Here is an 11,783-nt window from a genome sequence, read left to right on the forward strand (position 1 = left end):
CACACAAATTGATAAAACGACTTATTACAGGCTACATATGTAGCCTATTTCCTTTATATAGGCGTATTATATACACACACTGTTCTACAGCAGCAGCAAGCTGGTGAACCAGAAATTATTTTACCAAGAAGAAAAACACTGCTGGTTTTTCATGATACGATTGAAATTTGCAGCATTAGTGATAAAATTATTCATCAGCACCCGCAACAGTTTCCGTTCCTATCACTGCTCACTATTGATGGATAAAAACACAACCCTGACTGCTAAGACTGAAACACACCTTCAGAATTTGAAGTTACTCCATTTTGTCCAGTTTGAAGACAGTAGTTTGAGCCAGAGCATTGCCCTGTGGTATTGTCAGACATCCTGGACCATATCTAACTTGATTTTCATGTTGTGGAGTGAATTAGTGACGATTCCATGAGTCTATATTGTAGATTTTCCCCCAGTTTTTATGAAACAATTTTCAGAAGACACGTCATTTTAGAAAGAGGCTGGGGAGTGGGGCTGAGTGTGAGGAGACACATGATGGGGACAAAACAAATATACAACAGATTTCAACTAAGTTCCTGTAGGAATTTTTGGCAAAGAAAATCCCAGGAAGAGTGGCTTACTGTGAAGAACTGTCAATTGTAGCATGTCTGGATCTAGGAAACAGACTGGATTTTTTTGAGCTGTATACTCCACCATTTGGCATGCAGCTTAGGTGTTTTAATACCAATTGATAGTTTACTATCATCTTCTGAACTCTTAGTGTCTAGGCTGGAAGGACTTATTTTGCTACCTGCTTTTTAAAAGCTGCCATAGCTTCTTTGTTTTGTTGCTGTAACGTGTCTGTCTGATGCTGCAGAGTTTCCTGCTCATGGGAAATAACAACAATCCTTTAAACATCACCTTACAGCCAACTGTATACATGGTCTTTTAAGAAGAACATCAGTTCTCTCTTACGTAACTTTAAGAAGACATCACTGATAATAAGCAAAACCTGAGGATGAGAAGAGACATTTGTTAACCAGTAATCATCTTTTCAGCAGTGGCTTCTCTTCTTGTTCACAACAGGTAGCAGTTATCACCTCTACAAGATGTGTTGTTGCTAGGACTTCTAAAAGCAACTCTTACCAATCCTACCAAGGTATAGAAGCAATCCAATATCCATTGCCACCTCATGACAGTAACTTCACGCAGTTCATGAAGTCATAACGGGATTTTAATTTTCACCTCAATTTAAAAAAATATATATAAAGTTCCTATATTTTCCAGCTAAATTTTAGTCATTTAACAATCTGCATAAAAGAACTGAAGGATGACAGAACAAACTAAGTGTAAGGTCATAAGGTAAGATTTTTTTAATTTTAATTATCCTGCTGCCTGGCTGTACTCTCACCCATAAAAGATATACACACAAGAAAATGAGTTAAAGATTACTATTATTTTTGTGTTTGCTACTGTTTTATATCATAATCTTGTAGGCTAATGTTCCACTCTGGTAGTTGGCAGTCTTTAAGATCTTTAAATATCACTTTCCTACACTCAAGACAGGAAGAAACAACCTGGGGGAAGCTATGTGAAGATATCTTTGTTAGAACTGTTTGTGAAGTTCTAGATACTGAAAAAAAAAAAAGGCAGTCAAAAACAACTATCACAAAATACAGATGAGCATTTAGCTAGGAAGTCTTACTGTGAATAATATTGATTCATGTAAATAATGATTATGCAAAAACTGTACAAAAATAAATACAAATTCAGACTATTAAAGAGTGACTGATGAGAAACTAAACTGATAACTCATTTCACATGTGAGAAGCCTATTTTCTTCTCCCTTAATCAGTTGAGTTTTTTCAGTCACAAACATTGTTACTTTCCGCAGTAAATCAGCATTACTTGTGAATTCTGCAAGTGAGGGCTGATGTTCTTTGACGTAAGAAAGAAAACTGTGAAGGCAAGGTATTTTAAATTCACATACATATTCATTAATTCGTTGTGAGATATTTATAGGAGGTTCTGATTTGCATCTACTGAACAATACATACTACGTGAACAAATGAATAGGTAAAGAGCATTCCAACGATGCTCAAAAACCAGGAATGATATTGGAGTACCAGCAAATCAACTATTCTTGGTGGATTATTTCTACCCACCACAGGAATAATATAATTTTATAACCACAGTACTGCCAAATTAAGATGATAATTCTATAGTAATTCAAGCCAACAATAGATAATTTATTTAAATATCAGTTTGGTTTCACAGAACCGTCATCTTTTATACATCTTTGTCATCGATGTAATGGATAACTTGATAAAAGTTTTACCACGTTCTTCAATATATGCTGCATTTTCCCTTATCCTGTACATTCAAGCAATGTATTTCACTAAAAACCTTCACCTAGGACTAAGTAACATGATTGATTATACACAGCTACCTAAAAAATTTAACTTGGGGATACATTTTGCATACATGACGTGTATGTGTGGTGCACAGGATGTAAAGAAGAAAGCTACTTTCTTAAACATATAAGCAAAATCACCTTTGATATTGTGATACTAAAGTATGAGTACACTTACCAGATTAAGAAGTACTTTGTTCACTGGTTTTACCTACTTTACATTTTTCCTAACAGCAGCAACAACATTCTTATAACTAATGTTACAACTTGAAAGCAAAATTTGTCTTAAATCAGAAAATTCTCTTACATTATCTTTATTTGAAACTTGTTCACTAACTTTAAGTGAAAACAAAATGCATACTGAATCACAGAAATGTTGGCAGAAAGGGGATCTCTGAAGGAAAAATATCAAAGATCCTTTGATAAGCCTGGAGGAGAAGCTGTCTACCTAATGAACTTCTACTACGGTCAAGGTGATTTTGCATTCAGAAACAATTAGGTCACAAATTCAAGTTGGACTTCATGCTTCTTGGCATTTTCATCTTACTTGAATCTGCAGAATTCGGAAACACGTATTAGCTTGTTCCTTTCAAGTTCCAGAGCTCTACATATGTGCTGTCTTGAAGTCTCTAAAAATCTACAAGTCATTGTTTACACTGGGTTTGCCATTTGCAAATTAAAATCCAAGCACAGGGAAAAAACCAAACAAAATGATTTCACCCAGCTAACTATAAGTCCCTTCCTTCTATAAACAGTAAATTGTTGTTAAGGTCTAGGAAAGAATGGAAGTCATTCCTTTTGAAGCCTGATTATTAAGGACTGCAAGGCTATGTTAAGAAAAGCAAAGAAAGGTTACAAATTGAAAGCACCACTGCTACTACAAATATAAAATGTTTCCTGTTTCTGAATGCACATATATATCTTCTAGAAAAAAAAACCACATAGTTGGGATTATTAATTTAAGATGGTTAGTATGAACTCTAAGAAGAAAGTCTTCCTTTACTACTAAGATGTTAAAGATCCCAAGATCAAGGATAGAGCTGAAGTTATTGTTTTTTCTGTGATCGTAAAATATACAGAGCGAAGCCTTTTATCTTGTGACCCACTGGCGAGGGTCATAGGTTTGATTGTATTTGAGAAAGGAATGGATTTCCTATGAAAGCATAACCTCAGGAGCCCTAACCCTAGAAAGAACGTTAGACTCATTTCACTGAAAACTTCATTCTGAGCAAAGCTGACGATCGTCTGAGTATATCTAACTTGTAAGTTACTGTTTAAAATATGCGTGTACATACACATTTTAGAAAAATATAATCAAAACACTACAAGTGAAGTTTTTGTGCAACTGCAATGACATTGGCACTTGCCAAAGCCAGGCACAGTACAGAGGTGTTGCTACGTAGCTTCCCCCACATTGCTGTGTCAATGCTGACGCCTCATGTTCTATTACTTCCATATTTACATCTCTTTTGACTGAAGATTCCCAGTCACGACAAATATTATGATGAGATTCTTTTGTTAGTCAGATTTTTAGACGGAACACAACTAAAGTCAATACAAAAACTACAGCGTGACTAGACAAACTATTGTCTACCACATTTTACTATTAAAGTGATAATAGACTTAAGAAGGTGAATTGTACCAAACCACAATTCATGTTAGCATTATCTTTAAACCAAACCTCAGCAGTTGAAAGAATAAAATCACGTAAAATAAGGATTACCTTCTGCCACTCAAGTTCCTGCTTCTCCACAACAATTTTACTTAATTGATCTTCATAATTAATCTCCGTTTCCTAATTAAAAATAAATAATATAATACAGTTACCTGCAATTCAAACACCAACATAATTAGTGTGTTCTTACCCTTCTTCCTTTACTGTCCAGTACACACAAGTTACTATACACTGTGCTTATACACTGCACAGCAAGAAGGAAACAAAAGCCCTGTATGTGCGGTGAAATAGCAGATCAGCTGTTTCAGTCAGAAAACTTGCAGAATTAACAACATAGATGGATGTAAACAGCAGAACATTATGAGCTAGGATCACAGCTTTCTTAATTGACAGGAACAGCCCACTCTTCATACATCTTCTCATCTGCACCTTACAACAAAATCATACTCAAAGGCAACAAAACAGACACAACTGTATCTCACAGCCGAAAAGTGATTGGATATCCTGATGAAGCAAATCAATGATTAGTCAATTAATCAATGATACAGATAATCATGGCTAATATCTCAGAATCTTTGGGATACCTTAATGATTTCACAATGATTTCACTCAGAATACTAAATCTTTACTTCTTTTTTCCATCCCCATTTTCTTTTTGACGTCTCCCACAGCAACTGAAAGTCTATCACAGCAATCACGTTGCTATTACGGAAAGTGAAACATTTATTGTAACCTTTTGTGCCAATAAGGCTTCTGACCTACCAGATTGATAAAAAAAAATTAAAGAGAATTCCCACATAATCAGTGCATTTTTGATAAGATGCAAAGAACATGACTGAAGGCCAAAGGTTCTTCACAATCCAGAAGATGGAGAAGTAAGAGTTAGGAAGATGTGTTCCATCTCCTGTTCTTACAGAAGTGCCTTGTCAAGTATCAAATTATTACTGTGATAACAAGTAAGATATATCTGCCAATAATCACAGTTGTTAACAATTTATTATTGTTTTCCTGAAACATTCTGGTATTAAAGCCAGATTTTCCTAACAGCAATCAGTTTCCCTTGTGGGTTATTTTTTTTCTCCTCTCACAAGCACTGTCCTTCTTTTATAAACAGAATACTCAAAGGAAAAACAATTCCCCCACCAAAAAAAAAAAAAAGCACAGTAGTATTTAGGCCTCAGATGTGTATCATTATGAACAACACACTGCTGTCCTATTCCTATTACATGCAGCCTATCCTAAAGCAGGTAATACAAATGTTCAGCTGTATCAAAGAAATGCAATTCTTTCTTAAATCCTCTAAAAATGAGAGTGTTAAGCTTTTAAGAGAAAGACACTTAGAATGCCTCAACTGGTGTAAGACTGTTTTAAAGATGAGTCTGCAACATTTTCCTCACTTAGCGTAATATTTCATTACTAGTCCCACTATATTTTCCATTTTATTACTGTTGATAATCTGTCCCAAGATGATTTAACATAGGTTTTTGATACTGACATCTTTTATAATTTCTAGGATTAAAACTGATTTCTTTATTTAACATACAGTTAACAAGCACATGTGCAAACAGAAATAACATATGCTTTCATCCACAAGATGCTACCCCTTAGTAAGAGTTAGACACTGGACCTAAAAACATGTTCAAAACTCACATGAACATTACACAGAAAATACCAAACACATATTTAAAATAAAAATTTGGTTCACAGGGAACTAGCTAAGTTTTTTAGCATTTGTTTCTCTGATACGTACCAAGAGGGTATAGATGGAGAAGAAACCTAAAGATTTTTTAAGCCTTATGGTAAGAAATTTAAATTTTTCTAAAATAAATGTGTCTCAATTCTGCTTTAACAAATCATACTTCAATTACAATGATTTTGTTTTCCCATACTTAGCTATAAGTATGAATAATAATACACACTCCTAAAAACATACTAGTCTGACTTACAGCTTCTTATAGGAACATAATCTTAAGCAATTCAAGCCACTAGGCAACAAATGCTATTAAAACAATACATCATTAGCAAAATCTTTTGTACAAACTTGTAAGATTGTTAAAAAAAAGACCCTTAGAGGGAGTTATTTAAATTATTCCTAAACTAATTAAAATACACTGTAGTTATAATTCCTCCCAGACTACGTACAATCACATTCTTCTCTACTCCCAGACTACATATTTCTACCACACACCTCAGTGCAGGCTCCAGCAAATGCAGCAGACAGCTAAGCTGGGAGAAAGAGGTGGCAAAAATATCACTGATTTCAATAGTTGTTGGAGATCAACAAGTATCTAGCCACATGAAACTTATTATGAAATAAAAGGGAAAAGAGTGTAATATTTTAACGGGGAGCAACACAATATACATCAGTGTTACTAATTCTTGACAAAGCTAACTTCCATTCAAATAGACTGGGATGAGTTATATTTTAAGTCACCAAGCTTTTAGTAAAGATAAAAACAGAAGTTATTTTAGTACCTTAAAAAAAGGTTTTATTTTAAAAAAACAGGATTTGCAGATTATTTGTAATCAAGCATATACATGTTTTCTGTTTTAAAATGTCCAAATATTTTTGATCTTAACAAGGACACTGAAATTTAATATTATACAACTGATCTAGGAAACAGCATGCCACATTTTAAGGCCTATTTATAAATAGTAACCACTGCATCTATACCGAGCCCTTTACGTTTAACTAAAGTTCGAAAAGTACATTAAATTCCATTTCAAATGAGCCCTTTGCTTTGAATACTAGAGAGGACAAGAACTGAAACTGTCTATGTGAACAACACTCCTCCTACTCCGAGATTATAAAGGAAAACCTGCAAGCTCTCAAAAATGTGTACATGTACATAACTACCATTGGAAAAAAACAATAAACATCGTAAATACTCAAAGTGAGAATGACAATTATAGGATAGAAGCGTTCTCATGTGAAATCGCTAACAATTATAAGCCTTATCCATCATTTTTATTTCTTTCTAAGGACATTTATAGTTTCCCCATTTTGAAGTGAGAGCTTTTAAAAAAAAAAAAAGTGCTTCACAAGTTTTAAGAAGTTCCAACAGCTGTTTAATACGACAAGAACATTTTGTTATACTTGGGAGCATAATGTTGTATATAACTTTGATGAGGTATCAAAAAACCACAAAACCTTAAAAGTGTTCATTTTTTATTAGATGCCTTAGGACTACATGGATTTAAGCGTTTTTATAAAAAGACTACCATAACAATAAAAGAGGAGTCATTTGATGGTTTATTTACTCGTTATAACCTTTAGAAAGTGTCAAGCGTTCTTTAAAGTGTTTGCTTCAGGCTGCAGTTTTACAAGATGGGCTGTGGATTGGTCAAGCCCCCTCGATTCTTGACCCTGAACAGATTTAGGAACAGAGTACAGCTGGCTCATGTCCAAGCAGCCAAAACTGCTCCTAGGTACTTTTATTATCTTTTTCAAACTCATAATCTACCTCCTACGAAATTGCACAGCCAATTTCTCATGCAGCTCAATCAAATAGTACTCATAGAAACTACAGTTTATGATTGTTTCATACCATCATTAGAATACCCTCCACGAACTAAACAAGTCAAACTTCCAGAAGACTGCATAGAAATTCTTCTCAAGTTTTGATCCCAGGACAAATGTTCAAGGCAGAGAAAAACATAACAGCTTTATTCCAGTTTTCTTTTGTGACATTGCATTTTTGGCTTTCCATAGCTATGACAGTCAAAAATGTTTAGTAACCATATATTTGGAATTTAGTCTCAAATATTTTCCTTCTTCTGAAGCATGCTATCAACTATTTCTTCATACAAGCAGAGAAACAGTGATGTATTTCAGTCATCTCTTTTCCTTCGGAAACTTTTCATTGCTCTGCCCATCACATAATGCAGTTTATCTGTTGTTAAATAAATCTGATCTATCTTTAAATGCTTAACTGATAGTTACAGTGTTTTATCTCCAACTGAAAGTAATAAATTCCTAATCAACAGACACATTTACTAACAGGAGTTACAAGCTAATACAGCACTTACTGACTTAAAAAACTACTCTATGTATATTTGTCAGGAGATCCAGAAATGCCAGTACTGCTTATTCTTTTATACCCAGACCTATATATCACTTTGTCATAAGTGTTCAGCTTTCTTTCTTTCCCCCATCATTTGTTAACAAGTACCCTTATTTACACAGAAAACCCAGTTATAAGGCTGTTAGGACTTCTTGTTCTGCTTATTGCAATCAACCTCACCAAAAACACCAGTTCCCTGGCATCCTTTTCAGTTTTACAAAATGTTTCTGCCTTTCATTTCTTCTAAAAACAGTAGGTACACCTCTGATTAATAACAACATCAAGGTACAGTACTGAATTTCTTTTTTTTTCCCCCCTCCCACAATCCACTCTTGTCATAAGAAACAGCTTGAAGATTCCTTAGACCAAGAAAACAAACAGTACCTCTTTCCCCACCCCCACACGCCAACAGACCCCACAACAAAACAAACACTTATTTCTGCAACAGTTTTATTTCATCTCAGGGTTTTGGTCATTAAATTGTTGTTTCTCTTGAACAGCCTATATAGTTGGTGCTGTACACTGCAGGTGGCTCTGGCTCCCTTTGTAAATTCACTGCCATTCTGCACATTTGAAGGCGGTTTTTTCGCAGATCACCCCTCTAAGAAAGTTTAGCGTGCGGTTAGTTGCTGCCATTTTAGGTCTAGATATAGTACAACCAACATGATCAGAACCGGTAAACCTTCAAATGTTTTAACCTCTCCACTAACTCAAGCTTAGACCCTGTTTTGCTCCTGCTGATAGCTAAGTTTAAGTTTTCATCAACTTTGATATCACATACACCCATTTATCTTTTGAGCGTAAGTGACGTTTTCCAGTACTAACCTACAGCTTTCAATTTGCATCTCCATACTGAACCCTATTTGTCCGTATCAACTGCAAAGCACTGCTAAATTCATCACTTGGCTCTGCTAGCAGATGCAAATCCATCTCCATTCTGGAACAGGCTAGCTCAGGTATCCTTGAGCGTTATGGTATTAATGTTGTGATTTTTCAGTTAGCATCAGGAAGTGATTCAACACATTTATTTTAAGAAACACACTCAGAAAAAACAAGCCTTAACTTAAAATTAATCTGATGGTATCAAGAACGGATTGCAACAAGTCTCAAAATATTTTAGTGCTTTTCTTTAAGAGTTTTAATTTTTTTTTTTTATCTGTCAAGCTTGGCACTGATTGTTTAACTTGCAAATTTATCTTTATGAATTTGAGTTCATACTGCAGTGTAACCACCAATGCAAGGCAGTTCATTAAATGCATACTATATGCTAGCTCCTGTTGCAGAGCGAATCTTGCCTAAATGACAAGTGAGACCAACAACAGAAAGAGAAACAGAAGCGAACAGATGCAAGATTTCTTTTTTTAAGGTCAAGACACAGGTCAAAGACACAATTGAGAGAAATCCCCACAATACTTGGCTACACTGCCTCCACTGGGCTAACAAAATTACTACAGATCCTCACAAGCAACTTAGGATAAAAAAAACAAAAAACAGCAAGAGAAGCAAGAAACAGCAGAGCTTTAATTCTGCCTTCATTTACCCATCTAGCAAATGACAATGGTTTAATTAAGTCGTTTGTTCTTATCCATAGGAAAGCTACCACAGGACAGAACAAGAACTGCCATTCTGAGTTAGCACTGCATTTTGGCGTATGCACTGCCTTTTTCTCAGGGCTGATTATAAATCCACAGAATAACCCCATGGTGGTTGGATCTGTAACAGGTTTATAGCTAAATTCAGGAAAGGATCTTGTAGAATCATTTGTAAGCAGAAACATCCATAAAACTTCTACTTTAAAAAGTGGTACTACGCATGCCCATATCATTTTATAAGCCTTGGTTGTTCATAACATTGAAGTTTTTTATTCCAATTTTCAACAATACTAAGCAAGCAGCCCTAAATTCACCATTAAAGCCAATAAAATGCAGAGATACTTTAAGCTTTCAGAATGATTAGGTGTGAAACGCTTAACTTCTTTTGACATAATTGAGGTCAAATTGAAATCAAACATGTCATCGATACTAATATTTTTTAAGTAATAGTACCCATCCTTTGAACAGGTCAAGTTCATCAAACGCAGAACCTCAAAATTGAGGTTTACTTGAGGTCTTTCAAAAATACAACAGTTCAGAAATGCTAGAGGGATAAATAGAAAAAAAAGTTGTGTACCTATACACAGCTGAGAACTTAACCACAAAAAATTATAGCTGCCTTCAACTGCGCAGAAAGAATTTTACTTCAGTTATACATGATGATCTTGCTCTTATTTCAGAAAGACCAACCCCATCATATACTAGCGTTGCAGGGCTCTAACCTGGTATTTTAGCATATGCTAAAACCATCTATTAAGTGACAAAGACTTCACAGATTTTACAGTGACTTTCTTTATCAATGGCCACTCTTAAAGAGAAGAAATAACTACAGTGAAATACAGAAGTCTAATGTAAACAATTTGTGTTTATAGCCTGGCCATCAACAGTAGCAACTTGTACATAAGTATACAAAAGTCAAATTCATCATTCCCATGCAACTCTGTTTTCTTGTAAAACCTACAGAGAAAATTTCAATTCTAGTCACTGCCTTAATTACATGCAATTTTAAAAACAATATGATAGTTGGTTAAGTCTTTGAAATACAGTGCGAAAATTACACATACTTATGCAACATTTTCTATGATGACGTGCAGGAAAACAGAATTAAAACATCAAAAACAATATAAACACATTTACCCTTCTTATACGCAGTTCTTCTATAGCCTCCAATAAACTTGTTTTAAAGTCCAAGAGACGAATGGAAAGCAATGTCTCCGTTGGACTCTGAAGAGCAGAGTCAAGCGCCTCCATTTTTAGGTCTTCATCCATTCTTAAAATCTGTCTGCAATACAAAGAAATGTACATTTGCTCTTCAATCGATATTTAAGAGGACATTCAAAAGACAAAAACTGCAAATATGCAAGTAAATGCATTTTGTAAATAGTGAAACTACTCGTTCAAGCCATTATGCAATCTTTTACATTTCCATTTTAAATTAATGTATGGTACTGTAAAAAAAAAAAAAAAAAAAAGCTTTACCATCAGTTCATCATATTCATTTACTTTCTTCTATATTTTGAGCTTGGATTTTAGTTTCAAGTGAAGACCATGGTGAGCATTAAGTAGAACTTCCTTTTTCCCCAGAGCTACTGCCCTGCACTGGCAGGAAGATTCAGCAAGTAAAACATCCGGCCATTAAAAGGTATTATTTTCCCCAGCTCGAGATTTCAAAAATAATACTTCAGGCTCGATTTTAAAGGAGATCTTCCAACTGACAATATTAGGGATTTCTGATTCTGACCTTTAAGAAGAAAACTTTTCTCTTCTATTCCCATGAGACCTAGTGCCAGTTTTTGGGCTCTAAGCTAGTTACATCACCAGCTGTCAAGCAAGGAGCTGTACTCACTTGCATACGTGTCTCTAGGGGCAAAGCGTGTTTGTTAGTGACATCAGAGGTTATTAGCATACTTTTGTCAGTTCAGTCAGCATTTGATTTACAAAAAAAAAGATAATTTTACCTATTTTAGCTGTACTTCCCAAACTTCATCTATTTCATTTGAGACTGAACATCCAACAGTCCCCTAGAATTAATCTAGTAACATGCATTGCTTTGACACACTCCCTTC

The 11,783-nt window shown here is 34.8% G+C and overlaps 1 protein-coding gene across 20 annotated transcripts in view; it reads right to left on the minus strand.

The window, feature by feature from the left end:
* Positions 1-11,783, minus strand: part of CCDC73 (coiled-coil domain containing 73) — an 81,009-nt gene that overhangs the window by 37,915 nt on the left and 31,311 nt on the right. For 17 of the 20 annotated variants that reach the window (XM_021401925.1, XM_021401924.1, XM_021401926.1 and 14 more), the window contains 3 exons: positions 10,855-10,999; positions 4,110-4,181; positions 785-856 (listed from right to left, as the gene is read on the minus strand). In XM_021401925.1, coding sequence (XP_021257600.1) covers positions 785-856; positions 4,110-4,181; positions 10,855-10,986 — 276 coding nt within the window. In that variant the 5' untranslated portion in view covers positions 10,987-10,999. Of the gene's footprint in view, positions 1-784; positions 986-4,109; positions 4,182-10,854; positions 11,000-11,783 lie in introns of those variants that run through there. The other 3 variants (XM_021401938.1, XM_021401939.1, XM_021401937.1) reach the window with 3 other exon arrangements.

Source organism: Numida meleagris, chromosome 6 (genome assembly GCF_002078875.1).
Source record: "Numida meleagris isolate 19003 breed g44 Domestic line chromosome 6, NumMel1.0, whole genome shotgun sequence".
Lineage (NCBI taxonomy): Eukaryota > Metazoa > Chordata > Aves > Galliformes > Numididae > Numida > Numida meleagris.